Source organism: Castor canadensis, chromosome 1, assembly GCF_047511655.1.
Source record: "Castor canadensis chromosome 1, mCasCan1.hap1v2, whole genome shotgun sequence".
In the NCBI taxonomy this organism is placed as follows: Eukaryota; Metazoa; Chordata; class Mammalia; order Rodentia; family Castoridae; genus Castor; species Castor canadensis.
Genome location: NC_133386.1, coordinates 172710539 through 172727747, shown reverse-complemented (window position 1 = coordinate 172727747; position 17209 = coordinate 172710539). Strand labels below are relative to the sequence as shown.

At 44.9% G+C, this 17209-nt stretch overlaps 1 protein-coding gene across 5 annotated transcripts in view; it reads right to left on the bottom strand.

Annotated features, from left to right (window-relative positions):
• Nucleotides 1–14744, bottom strand: part of Ldlrad3 (low density lipoprotein receptor class A domain containing 3) — a 241972-nt gene extending 227228 nt beyond the window's left edge. For 3 of the 5 annotated variants that reach the window (XM_074044577.1, XM_020187044.2, XM_074044588.1), the window contains exon 1: nt 14638–14744. In XM_074044577.1, the coding sequence (XP_073900678.1) occupies nt 14638–14683 (46 nt within the window). In that variant the 5' untranslated portion in view covers nt 14684–14744. The remainder of the gene's footprint in view (nt 1–14637) is intronic. The other 2 variants (XM_074044595.1, XM_074044598.1) reach the window with 1 other exon arrangement.
• Between the last annotated feature and the right edge of the window lie 2465 nt (nt 14745–17209).

Sequence of the window (17209 nt, the reverse complement as noted above, 5' to 3'; positions counted from 1 at the left end):
TTGGAGCCTCCCACGAGCAGCTGCTCAGCACCCTGAAAGCCAGCATAGAACCAGCACATAGAAAGTTACCATCTTCATCGTCACAATGGCCCCAGAGTGGGGAGTCCTCTTCAATCCAAAAGTTAGGATGGAAAAAAGGACTTTCGATAGAGACAAAAACAGACTGCGATGAACCATTTGAGCAAAAGCCGTAATGTATCATGAATTCTCAGGACTGCTTCCAGAATCTTACTGAGCACTAGCCCTGCAATGGGTCCTAGATCATGAAAGAGAATGTCTTCCAGAGGTCATGGACAAGGTCAACTCCAAACTCCAAAACGCTGAGGAATTTAGAGCCACCAAAGGGAAAAGAGCCATTTGAATATATTTTGTTCAACATTTCAGGGAGAGTGAAAATAGGAGCAATACGTTTTTAAAAGTCAACGTGAAAATGAGGAGTCTCAAAAACTGATTTTCAAGTTCATGGCTGCCAATTAGAAATTTCAAGAATGAAATTTTTAGATGGATTAATAGTCCTCATGTCTCTTTTAAGACCACAAATGGGATCTCAGTATTCCCTGGTTTAAGAATATTCTCAGTGCTCTTAGAATAAAATTCAAAAGCTTTAACGTGGCCAGCTATACAAACTGAAGCACAAGTGAGTCAGCACAAAGTGGAAAGTCATGAAGTCATTCAACAAACCTTTTCCGAGTACCTGCTCTATGCCGTAACTGGAGGTTCTGAGGGAAATGGCGTCCCCACCCTCAAAGCCAATCTCAGAGCTTGAATTAGTTGCCATGTGACAAGGGCTCAGTAAGCGCCAGGCACTAGGCTAAGCACCTTACCTGCACATTCTCATCTCCTCTCCCCGAGAATGCCGAGAGCCCCATATTTAATCTACAGGAAAAGCACCCTCTGAGGCAGAGTGGTTCAGGAGAGGCTGAGATCCTCACAGCCAGGATCTGAACCAGACCATCTAGGTCACAAGGCGGCCTCCATGGGAAGGAAAGCCCAGCAAAAGGCTCCCACTGCTTGGCGTGGTGAATTTTTCGCACAGGGTGCACACTTAGTACGGAGTGAGACACAAACAGGAAGGAGAAGCACAGAACCGTGCCTTGTTGCCTCCTACCTACTGAAGCAAGGGTACCCAAAATTCACACAACAGGCCAACACTCTCCTCTGTGGCTAATCAGACCTTACCACCCAGCCCTGAGGGCCAGAGTCTGGGCCCAGAAAGTCTTGCCACACTAACACTGGAACAAGAACCTTCCAGCTGCCTGTGCCGGATGGTCTTGGGGATCCACTTCAAGGGTCACACCTGCCCTCAGCCTACCGAATCCCCCCCACTAGAAATCAGGGGAAGGAAAACTAAAGCCACAGCAAGTCACCACTTTGCACCTTGGGGGGAACTAATTAAGTACTCCGAATTCCAAATGGTGGCAGAGATGTGGGGAAAGAGGGGTCCTTATTACCCACTAAAAGCATTCTCAGTTCATGGGACCATGTCACAGAGAAGTCAACAATACTACTCAGCTTGGAAATGTACAGACTCTTTGATCAGCAACTCAACTTTGAGAAAAAGTTCTGCTGTTATGCCCGGTATTTTCTCTGTGGGGTGGCTAGTCACTGTAATAAACCAAATAAGTTAATAACCCAAATAACCCTAATAGGTGAATAAACAAACTGTACTATAGTCATGCAATGAACACTCTACAACAGTTGTGATCAACTATATGTAGCAACAATCTGGCCTCAAAACTACAAGAGTAAATGAAAAGTCAACTGCAAATCATAGCATTGACTAGCATGCACCATACTTCAAATACTACACATTGGCTATAAATGGCATGGAAGTAACAAATGTTTTAAAACACGAACAGAAAAGATGCATGCCAATTTGAAGACAGTGGGACAGAAGGTAATGGGATGAAGGAAGTCTATGACTGCATCCCCAACACATTTTTCTTTTTAAAAGAAAATCTGAATTTAAATAGAGAAGGTTAAAACCAGCATTTGTTATAGTATTCTCAGTTCTTTTATGTTTGAAAGATCCCAGATTTTAAAATAATTAAAAAGTATATATTGTAAAGCACTTAGGCTATGCTTATAATCATCTAGGTTTATAACCATTCAAGGGGAGGGAACAAAATTAAATAAACTACAATCCTGTGTGTTACATTCAACATGAACAAGTGTGATGTAGAGACTGCTGGTTAAAAGCTGGAGGTTAACTCTGCGATGGGTTTTCTAGAACAGAGACTCACTAGCCAGGTTTCAAAGGGTGAACAGGAAGCTTTCCTGAGAAACTGTCTACAAACCCAGCCACAGCCTTCAATAACAGTGAGACCAGACAGCAAGCCCTCTCCAGAAGGCTGCATTTAGCTGCGGGGAAGTGAACGGGCAGGAAGACAGCATTCCCTCCCAGTGAAGCCAGCTAGAATCGTTTGCTGAAAGTCCAACAAGAAACAAGGGTTTGCTAGGGCTGGACACCATCTTTATTTGTGTCGGTTCAGCCCACCGGCCAGACACAGAAGCCTGGAGACCAGAAGCAGCCAGGAGGAGCAGGGGCTGAGGGTCCTGCTGCTGCAGCCCTCTTACAGAGTGTCCACAAGGTCTGCAAGCTAGAAAGAGAACGGCTGCCAATGAACCCAGGGGATTTTAAGTTACTGTTGCTGTTTCCTTATGTAGTATGGTGTTTAGTCCATAGACAACACTTTCCCACCAACCCAACTGAGGAATGGGGCAGAGTGGCTTCTCTCCCAACCCTTGAAAATTACTATTAAATGCAGACAAAAGGTAATTGATTGGGGTGGGTGCAGGAATTAAGAGAGTTTGGACAACAAGAAGGTCCAACACTAGGCAAATATTTGGAGCAAAAAGCAATAAAAAATCCACTAACCAGACAGGCACCCAGAAATCCTGACAGAATCTATGGGAGGAAGAGGGAACACAATCACTGACAAGTGCCAAATCTCCAGCCTCTGGTGAGTGGCAACACCTAGGACAAGATTTCACTGAATTTAGAAAAATTAAGAAATGGTGTGTGGTACCCCAAGCACCATAGAGCAATTTACACCATATAGACAGACAGACAGACAGACAGACACATACACACACACACACACACACTGCAAGCAGTGGGTCGTTCCATTTCATAAGAATTCTCTTTCTATGTAAGAACTACTCTTCTAGAGCAATGCTGCTCACTAGAAGTTTCTACAATGACAAACACGTTCTCTATCTATGTTATCCATTGTGGCAGCCCTGACCACCTGGGGCCTCCTAAGCATTTGAAATAGGCCAAATGTGGCTGAGAAATTAAATCTTTTATTTCATTTTATCTCAACTAATCTAGATTTCGTTAGCCACATGTGCGTAGGGGACATCTTACTGGAAAGCACAGGCCTCTGGCATCATTCTCACTGCGTAGCACTTGGGGACACTTGCCCCTGGTGAACACGGCGAGCTTAGTGTCTTGCCAGTGCAAACCATGCCGCTAGAAGTAACCTCACCGTTGGGACTTTCTATTTACCCCAACGTTTAATTAGGATCAAGTGGAATCAATACGCTATTACGTTTTTAGGCTCTTCCTATTTAGACTGCTTCCTTACATGACATAGATGCACACAGCTCTCTACCTTCTTCCAGACGTGTCACCGGACCATGACACATCGTAATTCTCACGGGATCCTCCCAACCTCATGACCAGATGGACAGACAAGGAAATGGGCTGTAAGAAAGCAAGTCACTGACTTGGCAGGGTTGGGCAGGTTTGGTTAATGATAAACCCCATGTGTTGTACATGCAGTGATCCCATAAGATCACAATGGCGGTGAGCACTTTCTATTGCCTAATGACAGGGATGTAATAGGACACATTACTCCCGTGTTTGTGGTAATGCTGGTGCAAACAAATGTACCGGACTGCCCATCATGTGAAAAGCACAGAGCACGCACTTCCGTACCGAATATAATCCCTGGTAATGACCACAAACCACTGTCACTGGTTTACACATTTACCAAACAGTCATGTGTCATTAGCAACAGGGATACATTCTGAAGAATGTGTTGTTAGGTGACTTTGTCCTTCTGTGAACATCTGAGTGTGCTTACACAAACTAAGCTACTACAATGTCACCAGGCAATAGAAGAGTATGGGGCCACTGTGATATAGTGACAATATATTGTTGAGTAAAATGTCATTATGCAAGCACTTTTAATCATGGTTTTAGAGTGTTCTCTAAACAGCTTGAAGGGCTATGATGCTGGCAGCCTCCTACCGCTTGTTCCCGCTGCATCTCCCGACTGTGTGAAGAAGCCACCTCAAGTGAGTGACCCACGCCTTCCAGGTTTGTGAGTGTACTGCATCATGATATGACTGACTCCCTAGGTCATTCTCAGAACTGACCCCAGTGTACAGCAACCCATGCTGGATTTGTTCTACCGGAGCAACTTAACATGGAAAAATAATTATGCTATATTCACAAGTGAGAAAAGCAAGTCATGAAATTATAGTCCACATATGACCAAAACTATGCAGTCAAAAATAACAAGCCAATGTGTTAATACGCTCTTCATTATAGTCCTCAAGTTATGTGAGTCTCCTTTTTCCAAATTTTTACAACAAATCTAGTTATTATGAACAGCTAACACCAAGCAATTATGAAAGCTAAGTGATTTACACATCATATCACATTTAGAACATTTCTATGTGGTAAGGATCATTATTATCCCTATTTACAGATGAAGACCTGGGAAGCTGAAAATGTTTAAGAAATCTAGTCAAGGGCCAGGCACAGTGGCTCACATCTGTAATCCCAGCTACTCAAAGGCAGGGATCAAGAGGATCTCAGTTGAAGACCAGTACAGGCAAAAAAGTGAGTGAGGCCCCCATCTCAACTAACAAATTGGGTGTGCTGGTGTAGATCTGTGGTGCCAGCTACCTGGGAGAGGCATAAGAAAGAAGATAGTGGTTCAGGCTTAAAATAGTGAGACCCTATTTGAAACATAACTAAAGCATAAAGGAGTTGGGAGGGGAGTGGGGGCTTAAGTGGCAGAGTTCCCACCTAGCAAGCTCAAAGCCCTGAGTTCAAACCTCAGTAAAAAAAAAAAAAAAAGAAAGAAACCTAGCCAAGGTCAGTGTGGGGAACTGAATCTGAAGCCAGGTTGGCTCACTGAGAGCCTGTGTCCTTAGCACACACAACAATGCTTCTCAAACTCTGATGTATACATATAGGGCTTAGGGAACTTGCTAAAATGAAGAATCTGATTCAGGCCATACTGGTACTGGGGTCTGTAGCCCATACTCCACACGATAATCCACACACTATCATCTTAAAAAAAAAAACACTAACTCAAGCCTGGCCCCAGTGGCCCATGCCTATAATCCTAGCTACTCAGGAGGCAGAGATGAGGAGGACTGCAGTTTAATACCAGCCCAGGTAAAATTCACAAGACCCTATCTCGAAAAAAATCCATCACAAAAAAGAGCTGGTGGAGTGGCTCAAGGTATAGGCCCTGAGTTCAAACCCCAGTACTGAAAAAAAAAAAAAAAAGAAAAAGAAAAAACTAACTCAGTCAGGAAAGTGCTTCCTAATAATTTAAACAATGTAAATGCTTAATGATATATACAAGAAAAAATATACTTTTCTTCTCAGGAACCTCCAGGCCCTTCTTTCTATCCCTACAACAGGCCCTAAGCAGCTCTTGTCAACTTCTGGGCATCCATGGGTGTCCGTGTCCAGCTCTCTAAGCCTAGCTGGAACTCTAGCTGGAAGCTTACCCAGACCTCTCATCTCATTAACAGGAGGATTTATCCCCGAAGCTTCCTTAGCAGAGCTGAGGGGTGGGGGCTGCTGAGAGCTCCCAGAGGAACTGGTCAGTCTCACCCCTCTCCCTCACCACCCACCACTGGCCCTTTAGCTACCTACGCTTCTTAGTCCCACAGACTTATTTTTTTTTTAAATATAAATCTGTTTTCTCTAAATATTTTAACCTGCCAAGCACTAGCTATCTTTATACTTGAAGAACTTTCAACACTTTCATGTTTTCTTAATGGATCAGCTAGCTGTGGCTTAATGAGCCTTCTGCCAGTTGCAATGACCTTGTTTATACATCTTAATGCTTAATGCTAGGAAATTACTTATCTGATACCATAAAAGGAGCCTCTTGTATAATGGATTGTATTTCCTAACCTTGCTCTCTGTTTCTATCTCCTGGTTTTCACTATGTCTCCCATAAGGAGCAGATGGGTGATGTTTTTTGTAAATAAGAGTTAGTGACGTTTTGTTTTACATTTAGTCTTCTAATTGCTGTATCCATATCACCCTCTAAGATTCATATTCCCTCTAAGATTATATTTATTGATAGACTTCCTTCCTGGAATCATTTATGTGGCTTCACCAGCAAATTTTTATTTCCTTTAAACTAGACCAGAAGAAGATGTTTCTTACTATTTACCATTTTTAACACCAATATTTTATAACACAGAACTTTCATTTTTTTTCTCTTAGTAAGTGCTCCCATTCATTCAACTATGTAAACTCCCTTCAAGTGGAATTAAGACGCAGAGCAGTTTTCATTAACCTGTCAGAAACTTTTTCTCTGCCACACACTAATCTCATAATGCGTGTGTCTAAATTATCATCTGATTTGAAATTACTATAATCCATTTCCCTCTCCGAGGCCTCTTTTTCTTTGTCTTTTTAAGCCAAGGTTGTGTCTTGTACAGATCTTTGTAGGTCTTTGAAGATCAATGAGACTGTTCCAAGTTCTGGAGGAGAAATAATTTGTCATTAAAAGGCAAAGTTAGCTTGGGTCAGGTAAACTTCATTCATCATGCCTTTGTCTGACTGTCCCCTCAACTCCTGATCTTCTTCAAAGTGATAGTTAAATACCTGGAGTGACCCTCTCCATTACTTCGTCTAGGTGACTCATAGGAAACCCTACTACATAGCTGACTCTATGCTCAGCACTGAAGCAAGTGGGGCAAACATCAAAGAACATGAGGGGCACCAGTTGCCTCATGGAACTTTGTTCTGCTCAGGACTGTTGCCAAGTCACACTTTACGGGTACTTCCAAAAGATGCTGATGTTATCCCATCAATTCTGGGTGGTTCGCCCTTCTCCGAATATATATTCTAATTGACCATTCCTCTGATTGTTCTGGAATGTTTGTTATTCAAAATAATGAACAACTTTATATTATCAATATCCACTAGCTTTTCTTGTACGGTCATGATCACTGCCTTGGGTAACATAAATGAATTTGGGGAATGCTGCCTTTCATGCGTCCACCCATGTTTGTAGTTTCTCAGTAACAAAGGATTGCATGTACCTTTCATAAATAAGACTATTCCTGATGCCAAGGTCATTCTTTCCAATTTTATCTCTTTTCCAGCAGCTATCATCAATTCTTTCCAGATCTGCTTCCCCTGGTTCCTGCCAACTGGGCTCAGCTGCTAGTATCATACTGTTTAATTACAAACTTATAAAGATGTTTTTACAAACCTGCTTTTGAAACACCTTATTCAGTTCTGTTCTGGTTTCCCTTAGCATCAACCATTTTTATGGCTTTAGTTCTGATGACATGAATACCCTATGTTGTGAATCACTCTTCCATCTTTCCCAAACTCCCTCATTTTATTTTTATAATTAAAAAAAAAGTTAAATTTAGAACTTTTCAAACCAATTGGAAGGCATCAAACTGACCATGGAACTACAAGTGTGACTAGGGCTTGTTTTTCAGCCATTTCCAATTAGTTTAATAACTCCCAGAGAACACTGCTCTAATTCAAGGCTAATGCTGAAGGAAAATGCTCCAGTAATGCCATCAAAGACGACACTCTCCTGACATCCTCAAAGCTAACATCACTGGCCCTTACAATAATGAACAGGGATTCCTAATGCAACAAATTTAAACACCCTTTATGCCTTAATTTCTCTCTACCAACACATACACAAGTGTCCCACTGCCATCTAGACCACTAGCACCTTGGGTTTGCAAGTCTTCTAAATCAAGTTATTCATAAGCTCCACATCCCTGCAGCTCCTGGATGCTGCAGGCCTGTTCCAGAGTAAGCTAAATGGAGGCCCACCCTCTCTGTGGCTGCTCTCCAGGACAGAGACAGCCTCAGCTACACAGTGAACTATTTGTTAAAAATCACAGTTGGATTTGGACACCAGTGAATTCACTCAATTTATCCCCGATCTCTTGGTACCCTGATGATTCATTAAAAGAAGAGTCTGGTTCTCAGTTCTCTGAAGAGATCTGGGGAGCGAGAGTTTAGCATCCTAACATTCATGCTGGTCTGCCAATGATGATGAACACGTTACAAACCCAGAATAATAGTTTTTCCTCAAGGCTCCAACACCCACAGGAGCTTTTTGCCTTGAGGTATCACAGGGCTAACAATTTCTAGCATCTTTCTAAAGCATTACATTAAAATTTTAGTTGTCACAGTAAATAACATCAATCATCAGTTCAAAAAAATTCTCCTATACATGAACCATATAAGTTAACATTCAGGGTCAGAAAGTAATTTTATAAAATTTCTTTGTATATCAGGCGTTATTATCAGCATTCTATTTTTGTTCAAAAAAAAATCTATTTTAGGACTTTTTTAACAGTAGGTTCTTATCCCTGTCACCAAGCATTATTCAAAGGACACACTGACCAAAGAGAAATTGCTTTTTATTAGTATTCCAATAGAATATTTCCATCAAAGGGGAAGACAATTCTCTCCACCTTTAATGTATTCAAAGGCAAGTTTAAAGCTGCTAAAATAACTGTTTATTGTTATTATTTCTTTTAACAAATCAAGCTTCTACAAAGGCCAATTTAAGCACCCATGATGATAAGGTTTCTCTCTCACCTCCCCAGAGGAATGGCAGAATGTCAGCTTTGATCTACCAAAGAATAAAATTTTCACTGGAATACAACCTGGGGTCCAGGCACTCTAGATGCTCCTAACAGATCATTCTCCCTAACACAACAAGCATGGAGTCAGTGTTGCCATGACCATCCAACGGTGCAATTTCCTAGCACAAGCTAGGCAGTGCACTTCCTTCTTACAACAAATTAAACAACAAAGCAACAGAGTCCATGGTTAGGAGCACAGACCCAAGTGCCATTTCTGAAAACTGTCTCACTGGCTGAAGGGTTGGGACAATGATTTCACCTTTAGTTTCCTCATCTATAAAATGGAAGAGCAAGCCACCTGCCTGCATAAACTGCATACGCTGGAAGGACGTCTTAAAGCATGACTAGATACATAAGAGCTAGAAGAAAAACAGCTAAGACGACACATCTTTGGTATTGCAGCATCTTAGACACCAGGATGTGTGAATGGCCGGTGGAATCTTCTGCCAGCACACACCAAGCAGAAGTTGTTAGCCCTGGATGAACTTGGTTACAGATGCTCATTTGCTGCCACTTTCTCAAGTTCTGCACCCTGTTGGTACTGAGCAGGGTGACTGCGCCTGCTATTTAGAATGTCTTTTAAAAGGTGACAATAAAGTATGCCACTGCAATGAAAAGTTATTGTGCACACAATCAGGCAGGGAAATAGCCTAAACTTGGTACTAGTGAAGCAAATATCTATCACCAAAAAATGACTACAATTCCCTATTTTCTTGGCAAGAGCCAAGCACTTGAAGAGACTCCCAAAATAGCTAAGGCTGTACCCCCATGTGTTTCTGAGACAAGGGCAAAGGGAGTGCTTTCCATAAGCCAAGTAATGCAAGCAAAGGTACAGAAACTGCCACCAACAGGAGCAGGTGACCCATTGTGTGGTTCAAAGTAGAACTAATAAAATACAGTACTTGATGGAAAAAAGCTACATCTATAAACAGACATGAGCTCTGTGTATACATGTGTATTAACATATAAATCCATCTTCAGCTAAACTGATATATACCAGACAGTTAGTAGTAGTTATTTAAGCTGGCCACAGTGGCTGACACCTGCAATCCTAGCTAAGGAGGCAGAAATCGGGAGGATCACAGTTCCAGGCCAGCCTGGGCAGAAGTTGGAAAGACCCCCGTGTCAACAGAAAAAGATGGGCATGGTGGGTGCACACCTATCTATCATCTCAGCTACAGGTTAGGAGGATCGCGGTCTAGGCCAGCCCATATAAAAAGTTGAAACCTTATCTCAAAAAAAAAACCCAGAACAAAAAGGGCCAGAGATGTGGCTCAAGTGGTAGAGCACTTGCCTTGCAAGCACAGGCCCTGAATTCAAACCCCAGTATCACAAATAATAATAATAATAATAGTTTTTTAAAGAAGTAGTTACTTAGGGAAAGGAAGACAAATGTAAAAGGCAAAGAACGAGTTTAATGTTTCACTCTCATTTCTTCTACTGTGTTTGAATTCTGTATAATGAGCATAACTATTTTGGTAATGTTTTTAATTTGAAATGACAACAAAATAATATCTGGGCCATGTTGAGTGGGCTTACTCCCACTAGACAAGGGATTCTCAACCAGGGTCAAGGTGGTCGCGTCTAGAGACATTTTTTGGTTGTCATGTCCAGAACCAGGGATGCTTCAGCAATGCATAGGACAGTCCCCCACAACAAAAAACTATCCAGTCCAAAATGTCAACAGCACCACTGCTGAGAAACCCTGCACTACACTCACCCCATTCCTGTAGATACCCATGGAAACACACGCAATCCTACCTCAATTAGGCATTTGCTGTCCTTCTATGTGGCTACCCTGACACCAGAGCCAACTGAGTATGCCAAATAATTTAAACATCAAGCAAATGTTACATCTTCAAAGTACCTGGCTGCTCTCCCAACAAATTTTTAAAGATACTCTCCAGCCTCCAAGTGAGCAGATTCTTTTATGACCATTAACATGGAAGAAGAGGCATACGCGCGCGCGCGCACACACACACACACACACACACACACACACACACACACAGGAGGCACCATCTTTTAAAACAGTATCTCCCTAGTTGTCAGATAGAGGCACTGGCCAAAAAAAAACCCTACAAACTGCAGTTAGGATGGCCCAAGCAGTTCCAAAATATCTCCACCAGAAAAAAAAAAAGGACAGGGGGGTGGAGAGCAAAGAAGAAAACTCAACAACCAAAAATAGATTTGTCCCTGGGGCTGTCCCATAGCTAAAAACAGTTCCCTCACTCCAAGATGCATCCATGGCATATAACGTCTCTTAATTTTTACTTATAAGATAAAATAAACATGTAAGTAAAGGGGGAAAATATAAATACAGAGCTTAATGAATAAAAATAGATGCCCTCAAGGGGTTCATACCACTTAGGTCAAGCAATAGAGCCTTGGCCTGCAGCGTCCTTCCACCGAGCTTCCCCCCATGTACACAGCAAAAAAACCAGGGTTATTGTGACAAACCACCATCTTCACTCAAGGGTCAAGACTTACTCTATACACCATGAACACCCACATATCCTGATGCCTCTGTCGAATATATTCACAGCAGGGACCAGGGACCACAAAAAGCAGTTTGGGGAGGAGGGTGTTGATGGGACAATCTCATGGACTGTGTTAGTTCACAAAAGCACCTGGGAGGAGAGGCATAACACACTGCACAGGAAGCTGGGGACAGTGGGAGAAGCCCAGGTAGGGACCAGGAGAGGCCTGAGTCAGAATCTAGGCGTCAACCCTTACCATGGTGTCCTGGGAGTTACTGATCATTCCCAAACCAAAAAATGACATTCTGCCACGTGATCTCCTTGGAAAAAGTTAAGGAGCTCATGTGTTATCCATGGCACGGGAAACACCCCACCCACAGGAGATACCACAAATCTTGAGTTGCCTCCCCTCCTCCACCTCTGCAAATGGGCAAGGTAAGAAGGGCACCCAAGTCTTCCATGCAAAATTATTGAACCGTAAGTGTTCCTAATCCCCCAGATTCTCTAAACTACTTTACAAAAGTGACAATACAAGTCCAGTGTCAATTTATTCTGACAACTTTGGCCAAAAGTTATCTAACCCTGTGTCCAGGGCCCAGAATCAGCCACCCTGTCCTCCCCCACTCATATAGAGGTACGTGGCCTAGTGGGCTGTCGGGAAAAAACAGCTTACACCCCAGGTGGCAGCCCCAGTCACATCTCTTTGAAGATGAATAGCAACAAGGTATGTTTATTTGTACTTCCATGCACAGCCTCATCTACCAGGGCTGGGCTACGCTGGGTTGTGCTCAGCTACTCAGCTAGTTACAAAATAAATACAACCCACCCTCACGCCATGAAGCAGATATTTCCAGGAGAAAAGGTCAATCAACACCCACAACTCCTGGGAGGACACAAGGGAAAATGGTACACTTTCACTGACAGGCAGAGAAAGCCAGGGAGTCCAGCTCAGGAGGGAAGAAGACTGACCACCCACCATCCAGCATGGCCACCATTACTACTGACCCAAGACTCATGTGTTTAAATCCACCGGGTCCACCCAATGGCCAGACAGCTGTGACATGGGCTGATCCTCTAGCAGGATACATTAAAAAATAACAACAGCCAAAATCAATGCTTCACTTCCCTAACATAAACAATAAAAAACAAAGGAAGAAAAAAGCACACATAAGGTGTCTGAGACACTTCCTGAACGACAAAGAACTTTGAATGGGACTAGGGCTCAAACTCTGACCCCCAGGTCGTGTTCGTTCACAGACTATCAAGAGGAGGCAGAAATCTGAAGTTCTGGCTTTTTATATTGGCTCTTGTTTTATCAACTTTCCAGAAGAGGACTGAGGTGTGGAATATGGGATAGAAGGGTAAAGGTCAGGCTGTGAACTCCAGAATTAGAAAAACTGACCAGCCCTGTTTGCAACAACATTTGGGTCAAATGGGATTCATGCTTAAGAGAGAATGACACTTCATGTAACATGAAAATGTACACACTCCAGCCCACCTAGAGGTTTCTAGCATAGCAACCATATAGGCAACCCAAACACCAGGGATAATGACCAAGTTCCATCAGGGACATGACCTGTTCCTCCCCTCCCTCATTATGACAATTTTGCTTGTTAGGCCCATGTTACATCTATACATAATACTAAATAACCATTGCTCACCAGGGAGAGATAGGACTAACCCTACAACTTTTGAGAGACTCAACTTGAGCAACCCACTAGGACTGAGAGATGCCATGAATGTCCACTGGCCCACCAGCAGCTGGACACACACAAAATCAGCCTCCAGACTATCTTTCTTGGATGTTATCTGGGGACAATTCAGAGCTATGTGAGTTGAGTGTGTGTGAATCCAGGCAGGTCTTCATAGCTAAGATGTCCTAAAAATGGGCCTGTTCTGACAGCCCTCAAATACTTCACACCTGCTCACTGCTGCCCAGTAGCCTCTTGGAACTCTCACCGCAGGGTGGTGGACAGGGGAAATAGCAAATGGACCAGACCTGAACCTACAAGAGAGCCTAGCCCCTCGCTGCAAACCCAGCAAACCCACGATACTTAAATGAAATCTTAGAGAAGTGGGGATGATGTCATCGGGGAGGGGCTGGCCAGTGGATTTTGAGGATGCTCAGAATTGGAGATGGGGTGGGGGGGTGTCCTTTAAAAGCAGCGGCCTCCGCAAGGGACAGCACAGAATAAAGTGTGTGAACTTCCCCACCAAACAAACCACTAGAGACACTTCGGGAGGCAAGTTGCTAGAAGCGTTTTGGAGAATAAAACATAAATTAGACATGTGGATGGCACAAACGCCAGGCAAACAAGTTTCTGCTGAAGAAAGTTCACTGGGCCCTGTCACCCACTTTCTGGGCATCGGCTGCCCAGAAATAAACATCAGGGGGCCAAGAGCGACTCAGCCAAGGAGGGGTAGCTGACAGCTGTGTCGGACAGGCAGGGGCAGAGAGGAAGGGCTCCAGGCTGGAATTCGGAGCGTGCCCACATCAGCAGAAAAGTTCCAGGGAACAGCACGCGGTCTGGGAAAGGAAGAAGGCTGGGCTCTCCGACTCCCAGGATGCATGCGTTGTATGTGATGCCCAGGCTGATGGCGGTCAATGAAGTCCCTGGTCCTCTCCAGCTACCCGGCACCCGCAGATCTGGACGCACGCTGAAATAAGGGTTCTGCTCGCAGGATCAGTGGAGAAAACTAATAATCCCCATGTCAGCCATGCTCCATCTCACTATGCCCAAACCAAACACAGTCCCAGGCAAGAATGGAAGGAAGCGGCGATGCTACTTGTCCCGTGCGCGCTGCAAGTGGGGAAACTGAAGCTTGAGCGTCCACGCCAGACACTGGGCCAGAGAGCCTAGGTAAGCTGGCGAGGCTGGGAGCGCCCAGGCATCCGGGAAGACGAGCACAGGGAGCGTTCTCTCTCTGCCCCTCCCCTGCTCAGTTCCCCCCATACTGGACACACTCAGATACACGAGCTACGCCCAATCGGGGCAGTGGCCGGGCTCCCCAGACCCGGGCTGCACACAAAGCCCCGCCCGCGCACACACACAACACCGCCACCGGCGCGCTCGCCCACACAATAGCACGGCGCGCACCCCGCCGCGGCCCCTCGCGGGGTCCCGGCCAGCCCGGCGCCGGGGTCCGCCCTCCGTGCACACCCACGCCCGCAGCCGCGGCCCACGCGCGGGGAGGGGGCGATCGAAGCCAGCCACGGTGCCCCGCGCCCCGAGAACTTCGCTGCGCGCCCCCCACTCACCCGCGGCGCTGCTCAGCAGCAGGCACAGCGGCCCCAGCAGCCACATGGCGTGGCCGCAGCTCCGCTGCCCGGCGCCGTCGCTGCCCCCGCGGCCTCAGCGCTGACCCCGCCCCTCTGCGCCGGCCCCGCCCTCTCGCCCGCCCTCCCCCGCCCTCGCCCGCCCGCCCGCCCGGCCCGGCCCGGCCCGGCCCGGCCAGGCTCTGCTCCGCCAAGTTTTGCAAGCGCCTGGCTGCGCGTCGCCGCCTGCGCTCAGTCCCGGAGTCCCAGCTCCGAGGAGCTGCCGAGGGGAGCGCAGAGGATCCGGCCTTCCGGCCTCCCTCTCCCTCCCAGGACCTCGAAACCACCCGGGCTCGGTGATCTGCCTCCGGGTTGTCCCCGATTCCTCCTCCTCCCGCCTCCATCCTCCGAGGATGCGGCGCTCACCACCTTCGTGGACCGCACCTTGAGCTCTTTCCTGAACTACGAAAGGAGTAGTACTCCAGGGAGGAAAAAGAAAGTTGGAACAAAGAGCAGCCAGTGCTTATGAGAAAATAGGTAGTTTATTTTTAGTAGCGACTGTGGAATACAATCAGTGCTTCTCAAACTTTAAGATGCATCAGACACACTCGCAGACTGTGTTAAAATACTGGCTCTGCCCGGGCACATCTGACACAGGGTTGGAGAGAGAATTTCTGACAAGTTGGGGAGCGATCCAGAGGCTGATGGTCCCTGAGGCGCAGGTGGAATAGAGACACTAACGCCCCCACGGACCCCGAGTTAGCCACGTGAGTTATTTTGTCTGCCTGGTACTCACTTTGACCCACAGAAAGTTTGGTCCCCAATTTGCAGAAAAGGAATGTAAATGCAAAGGCAGACACACCTAGATGCAAAAAACCCAGCTGCTCCAGGGCAGACACAGCTGGTGAGTGGTCCCAGAGGGGTTATATGATTGAAGCATGCGTAGAACAACGCCCCAGCCTCAAAAAAAAAAAAAAGAAAAGAAAAGAAAACTATGCAAATACTGTAACTGTCAAAAGCTGAAAAACAACAACTCAACTGTCCATTAACTGGCGAATGGATAAACAAATTGTAATAGATCGCTTAATGCAACCGTAAGGATGAATCCCCAAAGCATGCTAAAAGAAAGAATTCAGCTCCAAAGAGCCCCATTCTTGTATTATTTCATTTATAAGACGAGTGGGGAGAGACACAAAATTTGGGGACCTGAAACCAGAACAGGAGTTACCAATTTGGGGAGGAGCTAGAACAAAGGACAATGGGGCTGTTTGACATCTTTAATATAGTAGTTGGGGGACTGTCCACATTTGTCAAAATTTATAGAACTGCATCCTACTTATAGAGCTGCCTACCCCCAAAGAGTGTGACATTTACTGTAAGCAGGGGTGTGGGTACTGGGACTGATTATTTGTGAGTGGGTTTTTGAAGGGATGCCTGCATCAGACCTGTGTGCATTCCATCCAGCCTCAAGATTGCTGAGACTCAATGTCATTACTTTTTAATTGCCTGCTCTAAACTGAACACATGAAGGCTAAAGTGGATCAGGTCAAAATGTAAAAATATTAATGATGTTTCAAGGTAACAAGAAAATGTGATAATGATGGAGAATTCAGCAAAAAATTTCCATTTTACAAAGTAGATGGTCAAGTGTGGAAAATATAAATAAATTCTCCAGAAGCCTTAGCATTCTCCTGTTTTCTCCTGGGATCCATGGACACTACAAAGACCATCCCATGAGTTTCAGGGAGTTTTAAAGCCCCTAAAAAATATGTATGCAAAATTTCCAGTGTTTTGTGGGTATAGGCATTTTTCCAAAAAGCATAAAGGGAAGAGGCCCCTTACCTTTGGTAATGATGCCAAAGAAGACAAGTAATTTCTCCTGTGCCTGCTCATTTGCCCCCAAATATTAGGACTATGGGAAGACAATGGACCCACCCAGGGCTGTCTTCTTGTTTCCTTGGGTTCCTTTGTGCACATGCACTTCAACTCTGGGAATGATTTAGTGTAGGTGCTTTACTGTCCACATTCCCCACCCCCCACACCCCCACCACACACACACCTGGCTGTTACCATGTTCTAAACTGCTCTATGGAAAAGTTCATGTGGAAAAGAACTGTAAAGGCTTCCAGCCAACAACCAGTGAAGAACTATAGCCCTCAGTCCAACATCCCACAGAGAACTGAATCTTGCCAGCAACCACATAAGTAAACTTGAAAACCAATCTTTCCCAGTCAAACCTTCAGATGAGACCACAGCCCTGGCAGAAGTCATGATGACAGCTTCACAAGAGACCTTAAGGCAAATGCACCCAACTAAACCATGTCCAGTTTCCTAACCCAGGAATTATATAGGTTCATTTTTTTTTTCAGCCACAAGTAATTTGTTACATAACAACAGGTAACACAAAGTCTCACAACAGACACTGAATCCAAGAACACTTACTGTGATTGAATCTTACTTACCAACTAGCCTAAGGAACTGTCCTTACGAATGTCTGTTTTAGGCATTGTGTACTTAGGATTATATTAGTCTTCACAACAATCCCTGAGATAAATATTGTATCTCTTTTACACAT